This window comes from Peromyscus eremicus, chromosome 3, assembly GCF_949786415.1.
Source record: "Peromyscus eremicus chromosome 3, PerEre_H2_v1, whole genome shotgun sequence".
Classification (NCBI taxonomy): domain Eukaryota; kingdom Metazoa; phylum Chordata; class Mammalia; order Rodentia; family Cricetidae; genus Peromyscus; species Peromyscus eremicus.
Window position 1 is genome coordinate 92,889,118 of NC_081418.1, and position 22,476 is coordinate 92,911,593.

The following is a 22,476-nucleotide window of genomic DNA, read 5'->3' on the forward strand; positions in this document are numbered from 1 at the left end:
AAAAGATAGATAGATAGATAGATAGATAGATAGATAGATAGATAGATAGAAAGATATACATACATGTATACTTATTAGGTAGTGGATAGTAGAGATGTATGAATATATGATAGAAAGGTAGATTATACATACATACATATATATATATATATATATATATATATATATATAGAGAGAGAGAGAGAGAGAGAGAGAGAAACTGATATATAGAAAGAGGATAGAAACAGAGGATAGATAGATACATATATACATAGATATGTAGATAGATAGATAGATAGATAGATAGATAGATAGATAGATAGATAGATACATACATACATACATACATACATAGGTAAGCAGATAGATAATAGATAAATAGATTATAAGGCTCAAATTTGCAGGAAATTTAATACAAATTATCTGCCATCTTGGCAACTGATTCTTGGAGTTGCCATCAGAAGTCACATAAAATTAAATCTCTGAAGCTAGCTAGCAAAGAGGACCCTAAGAGGAATGCATGGTTTACCCTGCGAAGGGGAAATCAATGAATTCTCCATAAGCAAACTGGGGAGCCTTCATCCAGTAACTGATGGAAGCAGATGCAGAGATCCACAGCCAAGCACCAGGCTGAGCTCCAGGAATCCATTCTATGAGAGAGAGGAGGGATTCTATGAGCAAGGGACATCAAGATCATTATCGGGAAATGTACAGAGACAACTAGCCAAACTAGTGGAAATGCATGAACTGTGGACCAATAGCTGTGGAGCCCCCATGGGATTGGACTAGGCCCTCTGCATAAGTGAGACAGTTGTTTAGGTTTAACTCTTTAAGGGACTCCATGGCAGTGGGATCAGGATATGTCTCTGATGCATGTGGGGGCTTTTTGGAGCCCAGTGCCTGTGGTGGGACACCTTACACAGCCTTGGTGCAGGGGAGGCGCTTGGACCTGCCTCAACTGAATGTACCAGGCTCTGCTGACTCCCAAAGGGAGGCCTTGCCTTGGAGGAGATGGGAATGGGGTATAGGTTGTGGGGGGAAGGCTGGGGGCAGGAAGAGGGAGGAGAGGGTGATCTATGGTTGGTGTGTAAAATGTATAGAAAATTTCTTAATAATAAAAAAAGAAGAGAAAGCCAGGTGGTGGTGGCACACGCCTTTATTCCCAGCACTCGGGAGGCAGAGCCAAGCGGATCTCTGTGAGTTCGAGGCCAGCCTGGTCTACTGAGCGAGATCCAGAAAAGGCGCAAAGCTACACAGAGAAATCCTGTCTCGTAAAAACCAAAAAAAAAAAAAAAATATTAAATTTCTGAAAGAATATAGTGAGCCTTTTCTCTACCCACATCTAATAATAGGTTCTGTTTCATGCATTCAGGTCTTTTCTGAGGGTCTAAGTTTATGAAGAATTATGAATTTATATATTATTGCTTAGTAAACACATTAAAATATTTTAAATACCTGTTATATTTTTCTCAACAATAATATATACTAGTTTTCAAAATAATCCAATGAACCACAATTCAGTGGTAGGGTAAAATATTAGCTACTTGATTGAGTTTAAAATTTATGAGCTTCCCTAGTGTTACCCAATGAGGCTTCTTGCTGAAAGACTGGCACATTTGTGTGAAAAATAGCTTCTGATTCAGTATGTTGGGAGCACTGAAAAAGTAGGAACCGAGGATAAGTCCAATGATGGGGATTAATCTCCACAAGTCAGGGCGCAAAAGCATGCAGAACTGGAACATGACATAAACTCCTCACACTCATATACACAATATCTGAGGTGCTAGGAGGAAGCTGTACATACTTCTTTGGGTTGGAGTGCAATGTGATAGTTAATATTAATTGTCAAATTCACATGCAGTATAATAACCGTGGAAAGGGGTCTCTGGGCATGCCTGTGGGCATTATCTTGATCATACTAGTTTAGTTAGACAGCTTGCCCACTCTGGGTGGCACCATTCCCTGGTTGAGATTCTTGACTCTATTAATAGAGAATTAGAAAATGAGCAGCAGCTTGCATTCACCACTCTCTGCTTTCTGGTTGGCTGTGATACTACCAGCTGCTTCAAAGTTCTATCTTTTTAATTTCCCTAAAACAATAGACTATGAGTCAGACTAAAGGTTTTCTCTCTGAAGATGCTGTTTTCAGAGAATTTTGTCAGAGCAGCAAAAGGGAAACTAAGACAGGTGGTGAGTCATGACGCTAGAGTTTAAGAATTCAGTGAAATGTTATTGGTAGGTAGAGCAGAAATGTGGCAAAGAAAGAAACAAAACATTCTAAAAATACAGTAGGTTGTGCAGAGGTGCTTACCAGAGGTTATATTTGGGGGGTGGCCAAGAAAAAACAATGAAATGCATGATTGTTCATTGATTCACTTCCTTTGGAAAATATAAGAGTATCTTGCTATTTGATATAGCTTCATTCAAGAAAACAAGGCCCAGAGAAGTCTGCCATGCTGATGCTCTGTGTTTTGTAAGAACATGAGAATGTGAGTGTGGTGGTTCATATTGGAGTGTACGATGATTCAGAATCAGGAAAGAAACCCTGTGATCTTGACAGTGACAGCCGTAGTTCTAGGTGGTACACACACACACACTTACACACACACACACACACACACACACACACACGCACGCGCGCGCGCACACACACACACACTCATCATTTCTCCCTAGGATTAACCACAAGAAATGGCTAATACCATCCACTGTGTTGACTTTTGATATTTCCAATGCCTAAAACTGTCCTCTCTAGCAGTCCTCAGTATGTTTCAAGCTCTCCTTGTTGCTTACTTGCTAATACTTTGGGTGGTTCATTCTTTTGCCTCTCTTTTAAATTTATCACTTGATAGAAATAATTAGGAGGTGTGAGTATTTTTCAAAAGTGGGAGTCTTTATTTGCTTTTAAGTACACAGAATTATCCTTTCTTCTTGATAGTGCAAACAGAGTGGGCTATTACAGCCATCCCAGTAAATTAAATTACTTTTAAAAATAAAAGGAGTACATGGCGAAACGTTTAGCTAAAGGAGTTCTCCAGCTGACTGAACACTTATGGGCAATTCACCACCAAGGTAAGGTAAATTCACCTACAAGTAGCTATTTAGAAAACATGTGTATAATGATAGTTGTTAAAATTACCCAACTGAATTAGTCCTAACTTCAAACCAAATATGCACATCTCCAAAATGATGATGTCTTGAAGAATGGCAATACCATCAATGATAAGAATATGAAAGGACCTAGTGAATGCAACTTGGTGAGATAGAAACTAGTAAGTCATAACAAGTCTTAGTTAACAAGACTTAACTAAGACTATTTAACATTTTGATAAAAAGCTATAAAGAAAATAAACAGGGTTTTGAAAGAAGGGATAACTTATATATGTAAATCTGAATGGAATGGTATTTTAGATAAAGTGGTTAGAGAGGACCTCTCCAGAAACATGACATTTGAACAGAGGATCAAAAGATTAGCATAAGCCCATTGGAGTTGGGAAGAAAGAAATAAAAACATAGAAGAAAAAGACAGCATACTCTATTTTTAAAAAAAGCTATGAATACCAAGTCCTAGGTATAGGAGAGGGCTGAGAGAGATTGAGAAATACAAAAAAAAAGGCATATTTTTAACTTTGGCACAAGAGGAAGCAGAGGTGGCTCACCTGTTTATGATTCACTGACCTTTGAACACAGTGACCTCTTTCACAGAATCACCACAGTTCTCTCCCCTGTGTTAGAAGCTGCCCCAGCTCAGGAGCTCACTCTCTGCTTTAAGAGAATCCCATAAGCTCTTCACTCAAAGAGCAGTCTGCCTTGATCCTCCTATAGGATGCTTGATCCAATATGACCTCAGGGTGACTTCAGAGCTCTCACCTGAAGTTTCCTGTCTGAATTCCAAGTACCAAGGTTGTGTGAGTCCAGCTTTTTGTCTGGGAGCAACTGAGAGCTTTATTCTGGGCAAGACCTTGGTCTTCACGTGGAAATCCATGGTGCTCACATGCTGGGGACTCTGCTCTCCTGACTATGAGTATTCGACCTCAATGACAGTCAGAGAAGACCAGGCTCATCTCACTCATTCAGCTGTGAATAATTCCTCAGATAAAGCAGCTTCATTTTCTTCTTCTTTACAGACCCAGGGGACTGTTGTATGCCTAGATTACAGAAAAAATACCCAAACAAGCTAAGTGAGTTTTACTTTTGGTAGTGATTGTATTATATTGCAACCCATGAGCCTTAAATAAAACTCAAATTCCATTTCCATAAGTATTCTTGCTCCCCATCACTCTAATAAAACACTAACCAAAAGCAACTTAGGACAAGAAAGGGTTTATTTATCTTACATCCTCAGGTCGCAGTCTGTCACAGAGGGAAGTCAGGAGAGGAGCTCAAGAAGGAACTTGAAGTACAAACAATGATGGAATGTTGCTTGCTGGCTCTCTTCCTTCACTTGGACTCGTGCTGAATCAGCTTCCTTATACCACCAAGGACCACTATCCCAGGACATGATGCCACTCACACTGGGTTGGGCGTTCCTACATCAATTAATTTACAAAACAATCCCCCTTAGATGTGCACATAGGCCAGTCTGATCTGACAACTATCCCTCCATTGAGGCTTTCTTCTCAGAAAACTCTAGGCTCTGCCAAGTTCATAGTTAAAACTAACTATGACACTAAGTAAAGTTACATTAAAAATATTCATCCACATTTTGCCTATGTCTACTTTCACACTGTCGAAGGAGAGGTCAGTAGTAAACAATAGTCTGTGTTTATGGAAAGACTAAACTAGCACTGATTCATGATAGAGTTTGGCAACCCTGTGATAAGTATCTGTCATATGAATGAATGAATGAACCCATAAATAAGTGAATTATGATAGCAAATTCACTTTTATATAATTGTACCTTAATAGCATATACTTTATGGCAGAGATCCAGTCATTACCTTAGACCCGTAAACTTTTCATTTAAAGAATAAAAACCAACATTATTTATGTACCATTCAACTTTGCTGCTCTAAAACATAGTCAATCAGAATAAAACTTATAATTGCATTTTCTAAATGGGTGTATCCTATTCCCATAATTAAACTTGTGTCTCAACATTTCTCTCTATTAGAAACAGCCAGGCTCCTAGAAGTTCCTTTAAATGGTTCCAGAATCAGAGCAGTCATCATTTCATTCTGTCAATGCCTCTGAAACCTTCTGGGGTTTTCCTCCTGCATCTGTTAGTTGGTTCTGAAGTTCTACCCTGGGGTATAAAATTTTGTTTTACAAAGGCATATTCCTGGGAGAAACTCAAGCATCTCCCTTACATGAGAATTCTATTTCAATTTTACATTTGTAAAATAATTTCTCCTTTTACTTAATATTCACTACATGGTTACAGAGGAGGTACTGGAGACTCATCTGCTCTATGCTCAAAGAGCAAACACTACCTTCTAGTTAGTAAAAAGACATATTCATACATAAAACATGAATAGGGCAGAATAAGGTATTTAATACAAATCCAAATAGAACATCATCCAAGTTCATATGGAAACTGGAGCAAGGCACCATTCACTGAAGAAACAAGGAGAACTGGATTGAGAAATAGCATTGGTGCTAACTTCCCCTCTGTATCCACACATGCTTCTGCATACTTTAGAGTCAATAACACCTCTCTCTCTCTCTCTCTCTCTCTCTCTCTCTCTCTCTCTCTCTCTCTCTCTCTCTCTCTGTGTGTGTGTGTGTGTGTGTGTGTGTGTGTCTGTCTCTTTATGTGTATTTTTGTGAGCACAAACAAATATGTTTATGCTAGTTCATATGCATGTGTGTGTGTGTGTGTGTGTGTGTGTGTGTGTGTGTGTGTGCGCGCGCGCGCGTGCGTGCTTGAAGACCAAAGGTTATCCTCAGGTGCCCCTTCTCAAGAGCTGTCCACATTTGTGTTTGAGAAATGATCTTCATGAGTCTTGAATTTGGGTTAGATGGTCCCCAGGGATCTCTTGTCTCTGCTTTCCCTGATCTAGGATTGCAATTATGAGCCACCATGCCCAGCTTCTGGAATTAAACTCATGCCCTCGTGCCTCTGAGGCAAGGGCTACATGACTGAGCTATTGCTCCAGCTCAAGGAAAAACACTTTAAACTGGATCTGTTGTATGTGCTAGTATGTGACAATAAATATCACTTCTGCTTGATTATCTCTGTATTGTTTAAATTTTTGCAAGGGGGACTGGGGCTCACATAATGATCACAGTCAGTCTCCTGTTTGAGGATGAACATCTTTATATCAGTGCACTTCATATAAATCCTACTTTTTTCCACAAAAAGAGGAAGTGTTCCTGTTTTAAAATATCATCATCCCTATTTGTTACTCTAATACTTTGGTATCAAAGGCAAATATACTGAAAAAGTACATTTGATTACAATACACCACTTGGGAGACATTACTCTTCACAAACCAGGGACCAGATCTTTGGAAAAGAAGCCTCTAAAAATCAGTGCTAGTTAATCGATCTAGACTATTACTCCAAAACCTTTATGAATGTTGAGAGCATTGCTAATGTAATACACTCCCTGGTCAATGGAGTCAACCCTAACTTCAAAATCTAGTAGCTCCTCATTAGCTTAAATCTCTGGATAACTTAGAATAGCACATTCTGGTAGGAGAACACTAAAACCACAAGTGGGCATTATGTTCTGGTAACATAACTGACCTGAAAATAAAAATTTAGACAAAAGTAGATCCACAGACTGAAGGCATCTCAATCCTTCAATAAGAACAGAGCGGGCAGAAAAGAAAAATCTATACTGTGTATGCCAGAACTCGATTTATAAGTTGACAGAGTAGTCAATATTGAAAACTAACATTCATTAGTTCAGAACAGTGAGTTTTAATTATTTTTACTTTAAAATAAACATTTAGTGTGTGTGTGTGTGTGTGTGTGTGTGTGTGTGTGTGTGTGTGTGTACATGAGTGATACAGAACATGTGTGAAGGTCAAATGACAACTTGAGAGAGTTGATTCTCCCCTTCCAGCCATGTGGGTCTCATGGATATATGTCAGCTTGTCAGGCTTAGTGTCAAATGCCTTTACGCAGTGAACCATCTTGCTGATTCTTACAAATGGTGAATCTTATCTGATGGCGTTCTTTTGCATCTTTTAGCCTAGCAAACTATTGGAAGCAGGACAGTTGTCTTTTTCACCATTTCACCATCTTGATTTGTTTTATTTGGGGACTTTCTGAAGCAAACGCCATGAAATGTCATTGATGATCTGACAAACTGCATAGGTAGCTATGTCATATTTATTAATCATTTAAAAGCAAGAATTACTACTAGTGGAAAGCAAAAAATTACTACCAGACATTGTTTGAGTTGTCAAACTTCCAAAAGCTCTTACTTCATGTTTCTGGTTTCACCTATTAGTAAATCTTGCCATTGTTCTAATGCATTGAATTTCTCATGAACTCCTAAATTCTTGAGATTATTTTCTACTATAAGGTGTGTGTGTGTTTGTGTGTGTGTGTGTGTGTGTGTGTGTGGTATGTGTACACGCTCGTGTGTGTGTGTGTGTGTGTGTGTGTGTGTGTGTGTGTGTGTGTGACTGTCTATCTGCACATAGCACCAGCATGAAGGTTACAACATAAACTCAGGTGTTGGTCTTCAGTGTGCACCTTGTTTGAGACAGGGCACCATGCTGTTTGTCAGCTCTGAGCTTTGTGGGATTTTCCCATCTCGTCTCCAATATGCTGAAGGGGCAACTAAGTTTTTCTTTTACCCAACTAACTTAAATCAGTTAAGGTTCTGTTAGCTTTTAGTTAACATTCCTGAAATATAAAACCAGTTCCCCACCTTGTTTATATGTACATGTGTGATTCTCATCACATACTAAATAGTAAAAGGATTAAAGTCAAACCTATACATTCACTTAGCAATTGCCATTCAGTTTAAATCAGTTTCACTTCCAAAAAATGAAGTGTCCATCTTCATTAAGCAATTCAGCTGTATTGAATCTCTCCTCTGGATTTATATGATGATACTTTTTAAATGGTCTGAATAGCCTGACACAACCCTTTAATTCTGGAAATTAGAATCCAAATGTCATTCAGGAAATTGAAAATCAACTTTTTATGACTTCAGTGGAAAGAACTCATACTGATATCTGAACAATGACCATGAAAAGTTAATAAATAAGACTTATGATAGACCATAGTAATTTACGAACAATCAGACACTTCAGCTACATATAACTAATGTTTGAACCTTTGAGAAAAGGAAGAAACACTATTGAAATTCCATGTTGATATTTCTAAAGTCTTTGACCAAATTTAGCAAGGATCCATTTTACATTTCCCTCACACTTACTGCATAGACATATTCATTTCTCTTTTTAAATATAATTATTACAGATATAAAATTATGGATTCTCAGTCAATATTAAGTTCTGTACATCCCTCTGTAATTCAGTCTTTCCCCAAAAAATATAAAATATGCCATTTTCATAACTGCTGCCTTTGAAATACTAATACAATGAGCCCTCATAATTCAGAGAACTGTTTCATTGGGGATTGTTTTTGTTGTTTATTGTTTACACACCTTTCTGCTGTGTTGAAAAAAAAAAACTCATTCTAGGTAAAGAGTAAATGATGGTTTTTGGCAAACCAGAAAATTCAGTACTGATTGAGAACTTCTTGATGCACAGGATAGGACTGAGAGCCTTGATTAGGAACTGTGCATACCCCTTTGTGAGCCCTGCATGTCTCTGAATGGATACTGGAAGACCAAAATGGCAGAATATGCTTCCAAGAGCAGTGCTTAACTTTAAAGAGCTGGATTAGATTTTCTCAGTAGATTTCTTATTTTGTAAAGATCAGAAAAGACTTTCAATGTTACCCTAGGCCAATGAGATGTCAGGACTGCTCCATTTTTCAGAGGAACAGCCAGCAATCAGGAGAATCAAAATGACTTGTATTTAATCATAGGAATGCTTCTTCCCTCTGTAACCTACTTCAGATGTAGTTATAAAATACACCTCTGTGGAAGTCTACATGTGACTTATGTTCAAATGTACATATATCCCAGAGAAGTCAGAACTGCAGAAGAGCATGATGTATTTCCCAGATTCTTACTATTCTGTGCACCACGCAATTGTCTTTAAATAAAGTACAGCCTTCAATGCAGCCAATGAGCAGCCAGACATGCTAATGAGGACATCTTTAAATAGTGTTGTTCTGCTGAGCTACAGAGTGGAGCTCAGGAGACAATGGGTGGAGCATAGGGACCCTTTTGTAAAGTAGTAAGAGCACATTTACAAAACCATGAAAGCTATATAAGGGGAACTTAAGGACACTTTATTTTGACTACTGGAAACAACAATCCACACAGGGACCCAGGTGGTTAATGTACTGTACATTATTACTATAAAGCACAAGACCTCCTTCTCCTAGCTGCTCCAAAACCACAATTTCAATTGATTACATGAAACCCCAAAGAATAGATTTGAAGAGTAAATGAGCAAATACTGCAGTTATCCTTTCAAAGCTGGCCAGTTCATTCGGCTTTTGATTATTTATTTATTTTGCCATTGGTCAGTTTCGAAAAAAAGAATATTACAATAGTTTCTACCTTATAAGAATTTGTTTCAGGTACAATAGAGAAAATGCCATGGGCCCCTGATTACTAGAATAAAAAACAGTCCAACTGTAAAAGCCAAACAAATTTTCTGAGTTCAGAGATGATATGGCATATACATCTAGATGTCTGGGGTTAATAAGGTTCCCTTGATATTGGAGTCAAAATGGCATTGAATCTCATGTTTTTTAGCTATGAAATTGTTCTCTTACATAATATTTTAAACATAAGAGCTTTATAAAAACATGGAAAATCCAACAATGCTGACATATGAGCTGCTGGTTTTCATCTTTAGATGAACCTGTTTGTACAGAGGGCTCATGAGTCTTTTACTTCCTCTTACAAAGAAGAATATACCGCATATCTTTGGATTCCAGTGTCTTCCACTTACAGCGACTATGGGAGAGACCACAACAATAGAAGGCATGAACAGAGCCACAGCCAATGCTTCATGTGGACTTTGATGTTTTACACTAATCTGGTTAATTTGGAGAGAGAAAATTGAGCCATTCCTTCAAGTGAAAATGTGAAACTTGTTGTATACCCTGAGGACCTGGGTTTGTTCTGCAAGGACTGCTATGGTAAAAGACAAAAGTCAACTCCTGCAACTTGTACTCTGACCTCCACACCTATGTTGTGGAACATAAAATTAAATTAAATTAAAAAAAATAGTAAACAGAAGAAAAAGAAGAGAAAACAAAAGATACAGAATAAATATCCTGTGCCCAATAAAAGTTTCTCTACTTGGAGATTTTTTTAATGGTATTTTCAAGTTATTTGCTACGTATTAATAACAAAATAAGAATGGATCATCATATTCATAGGAAGGTCTTTCCCAAAATATTTTCCCCTGCTCAATTCCCTGAACAAAGGTGTCTGCCTCCATTTCTGTGCTTTGTAAGACACAAATCATTCCTCTACCACCTGACTCACTTAAAAAATCCCATGACAGCAAACAGTTCATGTCTAGACAGTTTGCTACCTTATACAGAGATATCTGAATGGATAAGAAATAAAAATGGGGCTGGATATGTGACATAGTAGTTTAGACTGTAGCTCTCTGTCTCTCTCTGGCAGCTAGACTTGTCAAAGAGTCTTCTGAGAGATGTCCCTCAGAAGTCCTTACTGCTTATGTGTGATTTGAGAAGGTAGGGGTCCTTGAGATTCTGATCACTTTCAGGGATGGCCTGAAGCTACTTTGAGCTGTTTCTTTCCTGGGTTATGGAGCTTCCCTGAAGGACAGAATGTTTCACTTCTCTTTTGAACATCCTGTGTCTTAACAGCTTCCCTACAAGATGGAAGGTTTTATCTCACCAAAAGTTGCTTCACAACCACTGTGTAGTAAAAACAAAAGAGCGAACTAGACAGAGACCTAATTTTTTTCCTTTATTTTTAGGTTAATGTTTTATTTAGCATACAAAGAAATGGATTTCATTGTAACATTTTTATACTTATACCATACTTCATTTTTTCTTAATTTTTAAAATTACATTTTTGTTTATTTTGTGTGCCTATGTGTGTGTGTGTGTATGTGTGTGTGTGTGTGTGTGTGTGTGTGTGTGTGTGTCTGTGTCTGTGTCTGTGTGTGTTTAGGTCATCACCTGTTTTCCCCATCCTCTTCATCCCCATCTCACTGGTCCCAACAGTCCCCAATTCTGCTTTCATGACTTACGTTTTTATGATATTTTCTTAATTAAAGAGGTGATTAAGATGTTATTCCAAAGAAAACTTGTTAAGTCCAAAGGGTACCCCACCCACCCCCACAAAAAAAAATTGTAGGCCTACTAACTGGTCCAAAATTTAGTCAAGGCTCAGCTCAACATGGACTATAGGAGGATTTCTGGCAGTTTGTAAAAGCCAGTGTTCAAAATGTGATCCTCATCTTCCAAAAGGAGTAGTTTCCCTTAGCTCTGGCAGAAGGGACATAGACTTTCCAACTGACATATAACTGTGGTGCCTATTATCATATCAAGATTCATACTAGCCACCAGGCTCCCTCAGCCCCTACTCACAAGTACTTTTTATACATTTTAAAGCTTCCTTCCACTTCATAGGTTCCTCTCCTCCAAGATACTCATTCTCCTTATAACCCTTGAGTTTTTTCCCATCTCATATTTCACTGCTTTTCCAAAGGACAGCCTTGTCAGTTTGCAATAAACGTTCTCTGTTTTACCCATGGAATGGCCATTTTGGTTTTTTAACTATGCTTCTCACATGCATCTGTTGCCAAAATCCATGACCACAGGCCCAGAAGTTTCAAGTGTACACTCAAGATAAAGATTTTCCCCTAAGCTCCTTAACTATGCCTTCTGTCCCTAGTCTATATCTTTCCCAGAAGATTTCTACTCAATTGACAGACACCATCCATAGTTAAATATAGCCCTGCAGACTGCTCCAAAATGGCCTGGGTTTCACCATCCTCAGGTGGTCCGGAAGAACCAGCAACACCTGGATATGCTAAAAGTCACTGTAAACCAGTGCGGCCAGTATGATTACTCCCTATCTCTTCAGGCTGGGTTAGTAAATCAGATGCTTCTAACAAAAGTCTCCTGCCATTGCGTGATATGCTTCCACGATCTCCAGCCCTTGACCGTCATTCCTGCCTTCCTGCATCTGGACAATGACATACTAATTTCAGCTGAGAAGCAGTTACAGAAGAGAACACTGCCCCTTATCATCAACAAAAGGCTTCAATGTCAGATTGAAAGAGTACTCCCCACTTTAAAAGGGCAGGCCTACTGATTCAACAAAAATTGAGTTTAGGCCCAACTCAACATGTACTACAAGGTAATTACTGATGGCTAGACAAAAGCCAGCAGCATTATTCAGGAACTTGTGAAACTGGTTCCCATCTGCCAAAGGGAGTCCCTTACCCCTGGCAGAAGGGACATATGGCTCCATTGACATATACCTGTGACTGCATATCAAAGCCCATGCTGAATTCTAGGCTCCCTCAGTATCACAACTACCTGTTAAACATTTCAAAGTCTGTACTAACATCTTGTTAGATTACAGCCCTTCTCACTTCCACGGGCTTTTCTCCTCCAAGATACACATTTGTTCTCTTTGTAATGGCAAATATCTGCCCATCTCTACCATTCTCCCTTTCCTTCTCTCTTTTCTCTCCTTCTTACTCTCTCTCCTCTTCCCTCTCTCCCTCTCACTTCCCATCCCTCCCATTTTCTCTTTCTGGCTATCTTACTCTTTCTTACTTACTCTCATTTCTTATCCTGTTCTCTTACTATGTTATCCCTTGATATCTACACTATTCTCTCTTGCTCTTCTGCTTCCCTCCAACCCTGACCATGTCCACTTTTCTGGTCTTGTTCAGTCTACTTCTTTTTGTCTCTCTCTGCTTTGGACTCTTTTAGATGCCTCTTGCTTTTCTCTATACCAAATCTATAATAAAAACATTTGCAAGTCTTTGAAGAAAACAGTTGAAGGAGATATCAGAAGATGGAAAGATCTTCCATGCTCAGGGATCTGTAGGATTAACATAGTATAAATGGCCACCTTACCAAAAGCAAGCTACAGATTCAACACAATATCCATCAAAGTCCCAACACAATTCATTACAAACTTTGAAAGAACAATACTCAACTTCCTATGGAAAAAGAAACCAAAAACAAACAACAGAAAAACAAAAGGAACAAGAAATGGGATAGCTAAAAAAATTCTTACTCCTGTCAGAATGGCTAAGATCAAAACTAAAACCACAAGTGACAGCTCATGCTGGAGAGGATGTGGAACAAGAGGAACACACCTCCATTGATGGTGGGAGTGCAAACTTGTACAGCCACTTTGGAAATCAATATATGGTGGATCCTCAGAAAATTAGGAATTTATATACCTCAAGACCTCAAGCTATACCACCCCTGGGCATATAAGCAAAAGATGCTCCACCATACCACAAGGACACTTGCTCTATACTGTGTTCATAGCAGCTTTATTTTTGTAATAGTCAGAGACTGGAAACAACATAGATGTCCCTCAACATACAAATTTTAAAGAAATTGTGGTACATTTACACAATGGAGCATTATTCTTCTGTTAATAAATAAATAAAATCATGAAATTTGCAGGCAAATGGATGGAACTGGAAAAAAATACCTAGAGTGAGATAACCCAGACCCAGAAAGACAAACATGATATTTACTAACATATAAATGGATATTAGCTGTAAAATAAAAGATAATCATGCTAAAAATCCACAGACCCATAGAGACTAAGTAACAAGAAGGCCTCAAGGGGTTAGGGTTGGGGGGAACATGTACCTGAGAAGTTTAAATAGAATAGGTTTCGTGGGTGGACTGGATTGCGTGGGGATCCTGTAGGAGAAGAGAGATAGAGAGAGAGAATACTAGGAAAGATGCTGCGGGATGTCTTTCTGTACGCTGTAAATATATGTTGTTCCCATTGGTTAATAAATGAGCTGCTTTAGCCTATGGCAAGGCAGCTTAGAGGAGGTGGGAAATCCAAGAGAGAGACAGGATGAGAAAGATGGAATGAGGGAGACGCCAGACTGCCATCCTAGGAGCAACATGTAATGGGATACAGGTAAAGCCACGAAACACGTGGTGATACATAGATTATTAATTATTAATTAATAATTAACTATAAGAAGTAGTTAACAAGAGGCCTACCATAGGCCATAAGGTTTGTAAATAATATTAAGATTCTGAATGATTATTTTATAAGTGGCTGAGGGATCCTTCTGGCTACAGAGAGATGACTGGAATTGAGAGGGGTGAGGTAGAACCCCAGTGCAATGGAGGCTTCCTGGAATCTATGAGGGTGACCCTAAGAAGACTCCAAGTAATGGGAAATACAGAGCCTGAACCAACCATCTTCTGTAAGCAGGCTAGGCTTCTAGCGAAGGGGCAGGGACACCAACCCAGCCACAAAACCTTTGACCTACAATTTTTTTCCTGCCTGCAAGATGTGCTGGGTTAAAGGTGGTACAGAAGTTGTGGGAGTGGCCAACGAGTGACTGGTCCAATTTGAGGCCCGTGCCACAAGAGGAAGCCCATGACTGACACTGCCTGGAGAGCCAGGAACCAGAGTCTGGATAGCCCAGAGACCCAGGATAGAACCAAACAGGAATGGTTAAAAAATAAAGTAACAAGAACAGAGGTCACAGGATCAACTAACCAGGCCTTGTACATTCTTTTGCACTTTATTTCGTACTTGACCTATCATGTCACATTGTAACAGATCCTCCCTGTTTTTGCAGCATGTGCATTCAGATGTAGGCTGTGGAGTGCTTTTTATAGTATAGTGGTAGCACAGCTGCCCTCTATAGGTATGATGTATGTTGTCCATGTTCATAGATATTTAGGTTGTTCTTAACTTTTTCATGTTAATATGCCGAATGAGAATGGAATTGAAGAAAAAAAAACATCGAAAATACTTAGTATATAATTTACCTGCAAAGTACTTGGGAATTATTATAACCAAAATAACAGCCATTAATTAGGAAAATTGCCGTTTTCAAGCAAGGGAAGATTTGAATCAGCATGGGAAACAAAAACAGAACCAGGAGAGGGCTGACTTCTCTTTTTAACATTTAGCACTAACCAATCACTTTCTCTGCTTCTCACATACAGATACCCCACCATGTGAAGCCCTTGCCATATTACAGCTACGACCAACCAGTGATCGGGTACTGCCAGGCCCACCAGCCTCTCCACATCAACAAGGCCTATGAGGCTGTGTCCATAGACCAGGATGACAGCCCCAGCCTGGAGCTTGGGAGAGACCACAGCTTCATCGCCACCATAGCCAGGTCGGCTGCACCTGCCATTTACCTGGAGAGAATAACAAACTAACCGTGTAGCCAACTCCTTAATGCAAAGCTCCCAGGAGAAGGGAGGCCTTCATCACAAAGGAGATGAGGTGTCCAGCATCCTCAGGCCTCAAGAGTGCATTGCTCATGTACAGAAGTTTAAGGCATAGTGAGAAAAAACAGAACAAAACAAAATTCAAACTGCTTACGAGGTTGAGCAGCTGGTGAACCTGCCACCCACCCGGGAGAACACAGAACTTTCTATGCTTTAAAACATAAAACAAACACAAGTACTCCCGGATGTAAATAGTCAAGAGTGTTAAGTTCTTATAAAAATAGATTTCACCCTAGCTATCTATAGGTTTGTTTGTATATTTGATTTTTCTACACTGCATGGTTCCTGGGCTGAGAACCACAAGGGGGAGGTTGGGAGTTTTGGGGGAAACAATACAGTTTTCCTTGTAAAGTGTGCATAACACTCAGAGACCTAGTTTCCATTTTGTTTTTTCTTTAAAATCTGGTTTTATTCTTTTGTTTATTTTATTTTTTTTCTCAATTTCCTGGTGGAATGACTTTCTACTTCTAAATATGAGTACTTACATGGCACCAAAAGAAGATTTGGTTTTGCACTGACCTCAAGTAAAGAAAATTGACCACGACGTTCAATAAACTATGGGAATGAGTTAAATACATCAAAGTGTATATTCCTTCAGTACACATTATAGATGGTATTAAGAACTCTGGTTTATTCCTCCATTGGTATCCATCATGGCAGGAAACCTGATAACCAGGCTTGTGAACACCTGGAGTGGAGAAGAACCTGAGAACTACCCTCGGCAGAGAGAGGTGAACAATTGACAAGAATGGTCCAGTAAAGGAAACTGTCAAGGAATGAATTTCTAAACTCAAAATAATGTGTAATATTGCTTTTAAATTTAATTATCACTTAGCTTTTGTGTAATTTTTATCAATAAAAGAAAAAATGTTGAAAAATAAAATACATTATTTGGTGGTTGATATAACATAGCCCATATTCATGTGTGTGGAATGTTCCTCCCTGGTGTCAGAGTAATGATGCAGGAATCTGTCAATGGTTTTCTCTGTCCCATGGTCAGGTAGAGAAGAATCAATCATTGTAGAAAATATACGTGAAATGAAGCTGAGATAGTAACATGTTTCAAAAATTACTTAGAGGTATTCTTACTCTAAAACATATTGTGTAGCATGAGAAAAACATATCAGTGGGAGAATTAAAGGCTGCATGATTTTGTAGGAAAGACAGAACCATGTGGGAATTAGTAACTACACAGCAATATACATAGCAATCATTTTTAAAATCATCTCTCAAAGGAGGTAATGGGGGCTGGAGAGATGGCTCAATAGTTAAGAATGTTTGCTGCTTTTGCAGAGGAGGACCAGTATTTTATTCTTAGAACCCATATCTGGCTATTCACAATCACCTATAATTTAGATGCAAGAAATCCAACACTCTATCCTGGCCTCCATAGACACATGCACAGAGATGCACTTATCCACATATATACATACATATATATATATACATATATATACACATACATATATACATACACAGACACATGCACATACACATACATATACATATACATACAAACATAAAAAATAAAATCATCCAAAGGCCTAATGATGCAGCTATCAGTCAGCCATACGATTTTCTGTTTGTCATTGGGATGCTAGTACAATTCTCCAACTCACCATGGACACTTCCCTAAGGTAGTCTTTGGTCCAATTTGTGGAATTTTATTTTTTAAAACAAGATAAATCTATGATGCTGAGGATATTTATTAAGGTAAATTTTACATTTCTTAAAATATCTTATATTTGACAATGATTTTTGTAGATATTCTTAAGAACTAAAAGTTTCAGTCTAAACTCTGAAATTAACATTAAAAGATCTTTATAAATTATTTTTATCAAGGTTATAAATAACTACAAAGCAGAGCTATCTAAAGCCAGATAGGGTACTGAACATACATTTTTCTTTTCAACATCATTCTATTCAAGTACCATCCTAAATTAGAATTGAAGTTACCCTCCATATTAAATGAGAAAATTGCAACTGTTGTGCTAAAGGAAAATTCAATCAAGACAGCTCTTATTTTCACATTTAAAAGAACCATTGTTGCCCAATTATTTTAATTTTCTGTTAGTATTTATCATCTAAATAATATGTATTTTCTTACCAATGAATATAGGAAGAGTTGACCATGAGTTTAAAATTTAAAAATACTTCTTTGCTGCAATGACTTTGCTTTTAGGATTTGGCCAATAAACTTTCCAAATTAAAATGATTTTTTTTTTCATGGTTGGGTATCTCCCATTTTTCAAACAGAGATATCTTCTTTTCTCACAGATACAATAAGACACATTCATGATAATTGATTTTTCATCTAAAAATCTTGATCAAAATTGGCTTTGTTCAGTTTACTTCTATATCGTACAAGCAAAAGCATACCAAATAGACATGATTCCTCCTGCTATTTAAAATTACTGTAGTTGGCCAACCATTGCCTAAAGTCAAACATAAGCAGTGAGATGAACTGTTAGGGAAACAGACAGCATTGTGAAAATGTTGAGCTTCTAAACATGAAAACTTCCAAAGAACTTATTTTAATATGCATATCATTTATATGTGACTGAATAAGTTTGCACTGAGTTTTGCAAATGTCTTGAAGCTTAGAACAGGTAAACAAGAAAACATCAGAGAGTCATTTTACTTGTGTAGACCTGGAGACGTCCTGAAATGCAAACTTCAGGCCTGATACTACATAACAGGTAGAATAAGCTTCAAAGAAAAGATATCTTAAATAAAAAATAGCAATATTTCATCAGAGGGCTTGAAAATCTAACATTAGATTATTGATCCTTTAAGCAAAGAGAAAAAAGAAAAGGAAAAAGAAAAAGAAAAAATCTATTATCTGTGTGCTGAAAGCTTTTTATAAGCAAAGATGTGAGGAACCAATAAATCACTATTCAGGCTGCATTACCTTGTAGATATCTACACATCCAGGCAAACTTGCCTAAGCAGGTCACTTTCACTCCATTCCTGGTTCATTCATATGCTTAGCTATGCAAGCTGACTGTCCTAGAGAGCTTCACATTCCTGCACCTGAAAGAATGGCATGATGTGGAATGGTGACCGTAGGTAATATAAAGATTTTCCACTGTCCTTTAGATGCCAGGAATTATGTTGATTCTACTGAGTGTTCATGTTGGAATGTTAGAAAGCCCTATGGAAGAAAGCCTACTCTTGTTCAGAACTCTTCTTACTAGACATCTGACTTTATACTAGATTACTTATTGGATGTCTGAAAGCTGAAGAGTCTCATGGAATATTCACAGAACAAGGGAATCAAAATAAGCCCTAAAAACAATAATATACAAAACTCAATATAGCTTGGAACAGCCAGTTTCCCAAATATTATGATTAACTTTCTTCATAAATATTAATAATACAGAGTATGCATCTACTTATTTCAACAAGTAGTATGCAAGTACCTGAGATCAAAAATTGATAAGTATTTAATAGTAACCATCCCTTGCATTCTCAGCCCTTTGAAGGTCTGCATCAGTATTTCACACATGAACTTCAGAGACTGAAGATGACATAATTAATAAGAACTTTCACTTGAAGGATGCCAGAGAAAAGCCAAGCAGTTTCTAAAATAAAGCTATATACATTTATAATATTCTAATAAGTTTTATTCAATAATGAAGCAGTGAGGGCAGGGGATGGAGGTCTCAGGAAGATGTCCCCAGGAGCTTCTCTCTTTAGCCTCCAGCTACACTTTTATCTACTTCTGAGTAGAGAAAATGGCAGGTCTAAATTGTTACAAAATAGCTGATATCATGAAACTGCAGAAATGGAATATATAGTACTCCAATCTCAAATTTGTGCATTTTATGAACAGTTCATACATATATCAATAAATAGACATGGAAATTTTCATTAACAACTACATAATTTGTTACTTAATAATTTAACAAAATCAGCAACAACAACAAAAATATGGCACAGGACATCCAGGAAGGAATGTTGTACTGTGATGCTGTGATAAAGAATGCAAGCATATCACACAGACTTAGAATGTATTTGTCAATATCACACTTCCAAGGAGACAACTACAAATATAGTAGCAAGAATATATAATATTGTTCAGAGCATTGTGCACATCACTGATCAACAAATAACTGAAAGTTGGATTTAAGTGACGCCACACATAAGATCATCTCCAAACCTATAAACCTGGAGAAAGGCAACCATAAGGACTTCTGTCTGCTGCTTAAACCCTGGATAATAATATAAGTAGTGTTGACAATGAAGCTTCTAGCTGGTGAATCTAAGACTTTTAGGGCTCTATCTTATCTAGGTCCTTCTTAAGGTCTCATCCCTGCAGCTATCTAATTCTGAAGTCACATGGCTATAGAGCACATCCCAAATAAGACCCGAAGACTGAGTTGCCACCTCCCATGTTATATATTTCTTCAATACAGAGATGCACATGCAGTAAAAAATCTGAAATTTGGGTTATCTATCATTGAAATTAACATTTAAACCAGACAAAGTATTCATCAATAGGAAGAGATCTTGAGTTACAAGCACTTCTATAACAAAGTTTTCTGCCTCTTATTTTCCCAGGAGTTCTGAGTTGCTCTTTACTATATCCTGAGAATCCGGGCTTCGTAAAAGCTGAACACTATATTTCTTTTGACCATGTTACCACTCACCTAATTTCTGCCTGTACATTGCAATATTTTCTTATTTAACCAGCTCTGGTGAATTCTCAGTACTTTCTACTCCTCATACACCCAGCATGTTCTGTTGGCCACTGTTTTAGTCACTGTTCTATTGCTGTGAGGAGACACTCAGACCACAGTAATTCTTATAAAACGAAGCATTTAACTGGAGCTTTGCTTATGGTTGCAAAGGTTTAGAGTATTTTCATCATGGTGGTGAGCATGGTGGCATGCATGGTACTGAAACAGCAGCTGAGAGCTACATCCTGATCTGCAGGCTGAGAGAGAAAGACTGGGATTGGCACAGGCTTCTAAAAACCTCAAAACCCACCCCCAGTGACACACCTCTTCCAACAAGGTCACACCTCCTAGTCCTTGTAATCCTTTCCAACAGTTCCACCCCCTGGTGACAAAGCATTCAAATTGTGAGCCCATTGGGGGCATTCTTATTCAAAGCACCACAGCCACCTTCACTTGCTCTTGATCTCCCTCCTAGCTAGCTCCTCTCTTTCATCCACTCCCTTTAAACTTGACTACTCCATAAGTGAGAACATGTGAGGTATCAGTTTCTAATCTCCTAGCATGCAAAACCAGTGGTTATTGAGTGTGGCTATATAGTGCAATGTCCTGGATGAGTGTTGAAAAGAAATTGGTGTTCTCCGTGCCCAAATGTCTGATTTATTGAGTCTAGGATGAGGTCCTAGAAGGATTCTAAGACCCCAGCATATCCTAAGACGGCCAATGTGAAGGGGCACATTAGAAGAATAGTGGCCCTAAGCATAGATGCTTACAGCCCTATATGTTGATAACTCTATGCAGGAACTCAAAGTCTACACTAATATTTTCTTAGTAGATAAATTTAAATGAACATTAAAAATAAAAACTATTTAAAACAAATGATAACATTATATAACTGAACACTTATGAAAGTTTTCTAAAATGTGCATATAGCACTAATAATCAATGTTATTTATGAAAACCAAAGAGCAAAACATAAACATTAGCAAATATAATACTTGTAAAACCAGAAATATTGCATTAAAACACATTAAATGTTTTTCAACCCTGGCTTTTCTAAATCTGTTCTAGTACAGTAGTCTTTTTTAATTCAGTGCTAACCAAATCCTTTAGAACCAATTTCCTGTGTAGCTCATTTTGGAGAGGCTGATTTAAGGAGTACATTCTTGGCCATGAAGAAAAGCATAGACCTTAGTGGAGAGCTGCTTCTACATTTGTGGATGATACAGTGTTCTCAGTTTTCTACAATGCATTCAGCCTTTCTTATTTAAATCAGGCACTCCATGTATTTTAAACTAATAATAAATTAAATGTCAAATCAATCTGGGTTAAGTGAGAATGAATAATTAAAATGCAAAGAACTTGCTATGAAGAATTGGAAACAGATCTCTCTGTATGGGAAGCCGTCTTTTCTTGAATGAGATTGGCTCATTGTTACAACTATACAAACCACTTTGGAGTGATTATAAATCACCAAGGGATGCAAGGCAGTGTGGAGAATGGGAGGTAAATTCATGAGTCTCTAACCAGTCACTTGGCTCTGGTCATACTAGGTATGTCTGTTTGTTCCTCCAGCATTTCTGGGGCTGGGGATGCCAGTCATAAGGAGAAATAAGACAAACTTGACTCTTCCTGCCTAAGGCATTTGGGTTTATATTTTTTATTATTATAGTTTAATTACAGCATTTCTTCCTATCCTTTCCTCCCTCCAAACCTCATACATCCCTCCCTGTTCTTTGAATTCATGACCTCTTTTTTACTATTATTGCAAACATGTATGTATATATATATATATATATATATATATACATACATACATACATACATGTATATTCATAAATATAGCATGTTAAATCTGTATAATGTTACTTGTATGTGTGTTTTCAGAGCTGACGGTTTGGCACTGGACAAACAACTGATGTTTTCTTCCCTGAGTAGTACCATCTCTGTGACTCTCAGTGTTCCTCAGTTGCCTATAGTTCTTTGTTAAGGTTGAAGCATCACAGGCTTTTCCCACCCAGTTCGTCATGTTCCTTGGTGTCACCCAAGATATAGGAGTTGACATGAAAAAGGATTTTAGGGGATATTCTCCTTTGGTTTCTGTTGCCATAATTAAACCCTGACCAAAAGCAGCCCAAGGAAGAAAAGGCTTATTTCATCTTACATTTACAGTCCATCATCAAGGGAAACACAGCAGAAACTACACTTACAAGTATTGCACATGATTTGGGTCCCTCAGGACTCATAACCAAAGCCAGGTGTGGTGTTTCATACTCTATTAAAATCCCAGGTCTGTGAAGGTAAAGATGGG

At 37.9% G+C, this 22,476-nt stretch overlaps 1 protein-coding gene across 1 annotated transcript in view; it reads left to right on the forward strand.

Annotated features, from left to right (window-relative positions):
* Lrrtm4 (leucine rich repeat transmembrane neuronal 4) overlaps positions 1 to 15,414 on the forward strand; it is a 777,896-nt gene extending 762,482 nt beyond the window's left edge. Inside the window, exon 3 of the mRNA XM_059257077.1 lies at positions 15,193 to 15,414. Coding sequence (XP_059113060.1) covers positions 15,193 to 15,414 — 222 coding nt within the window. The remainder of the gene's footprint in view (positions 1 to 15,192) is intronic.
* The last annotated feature ends 7,062 nt before the right edge of the window (positions 15,415 to 22,476 follow it).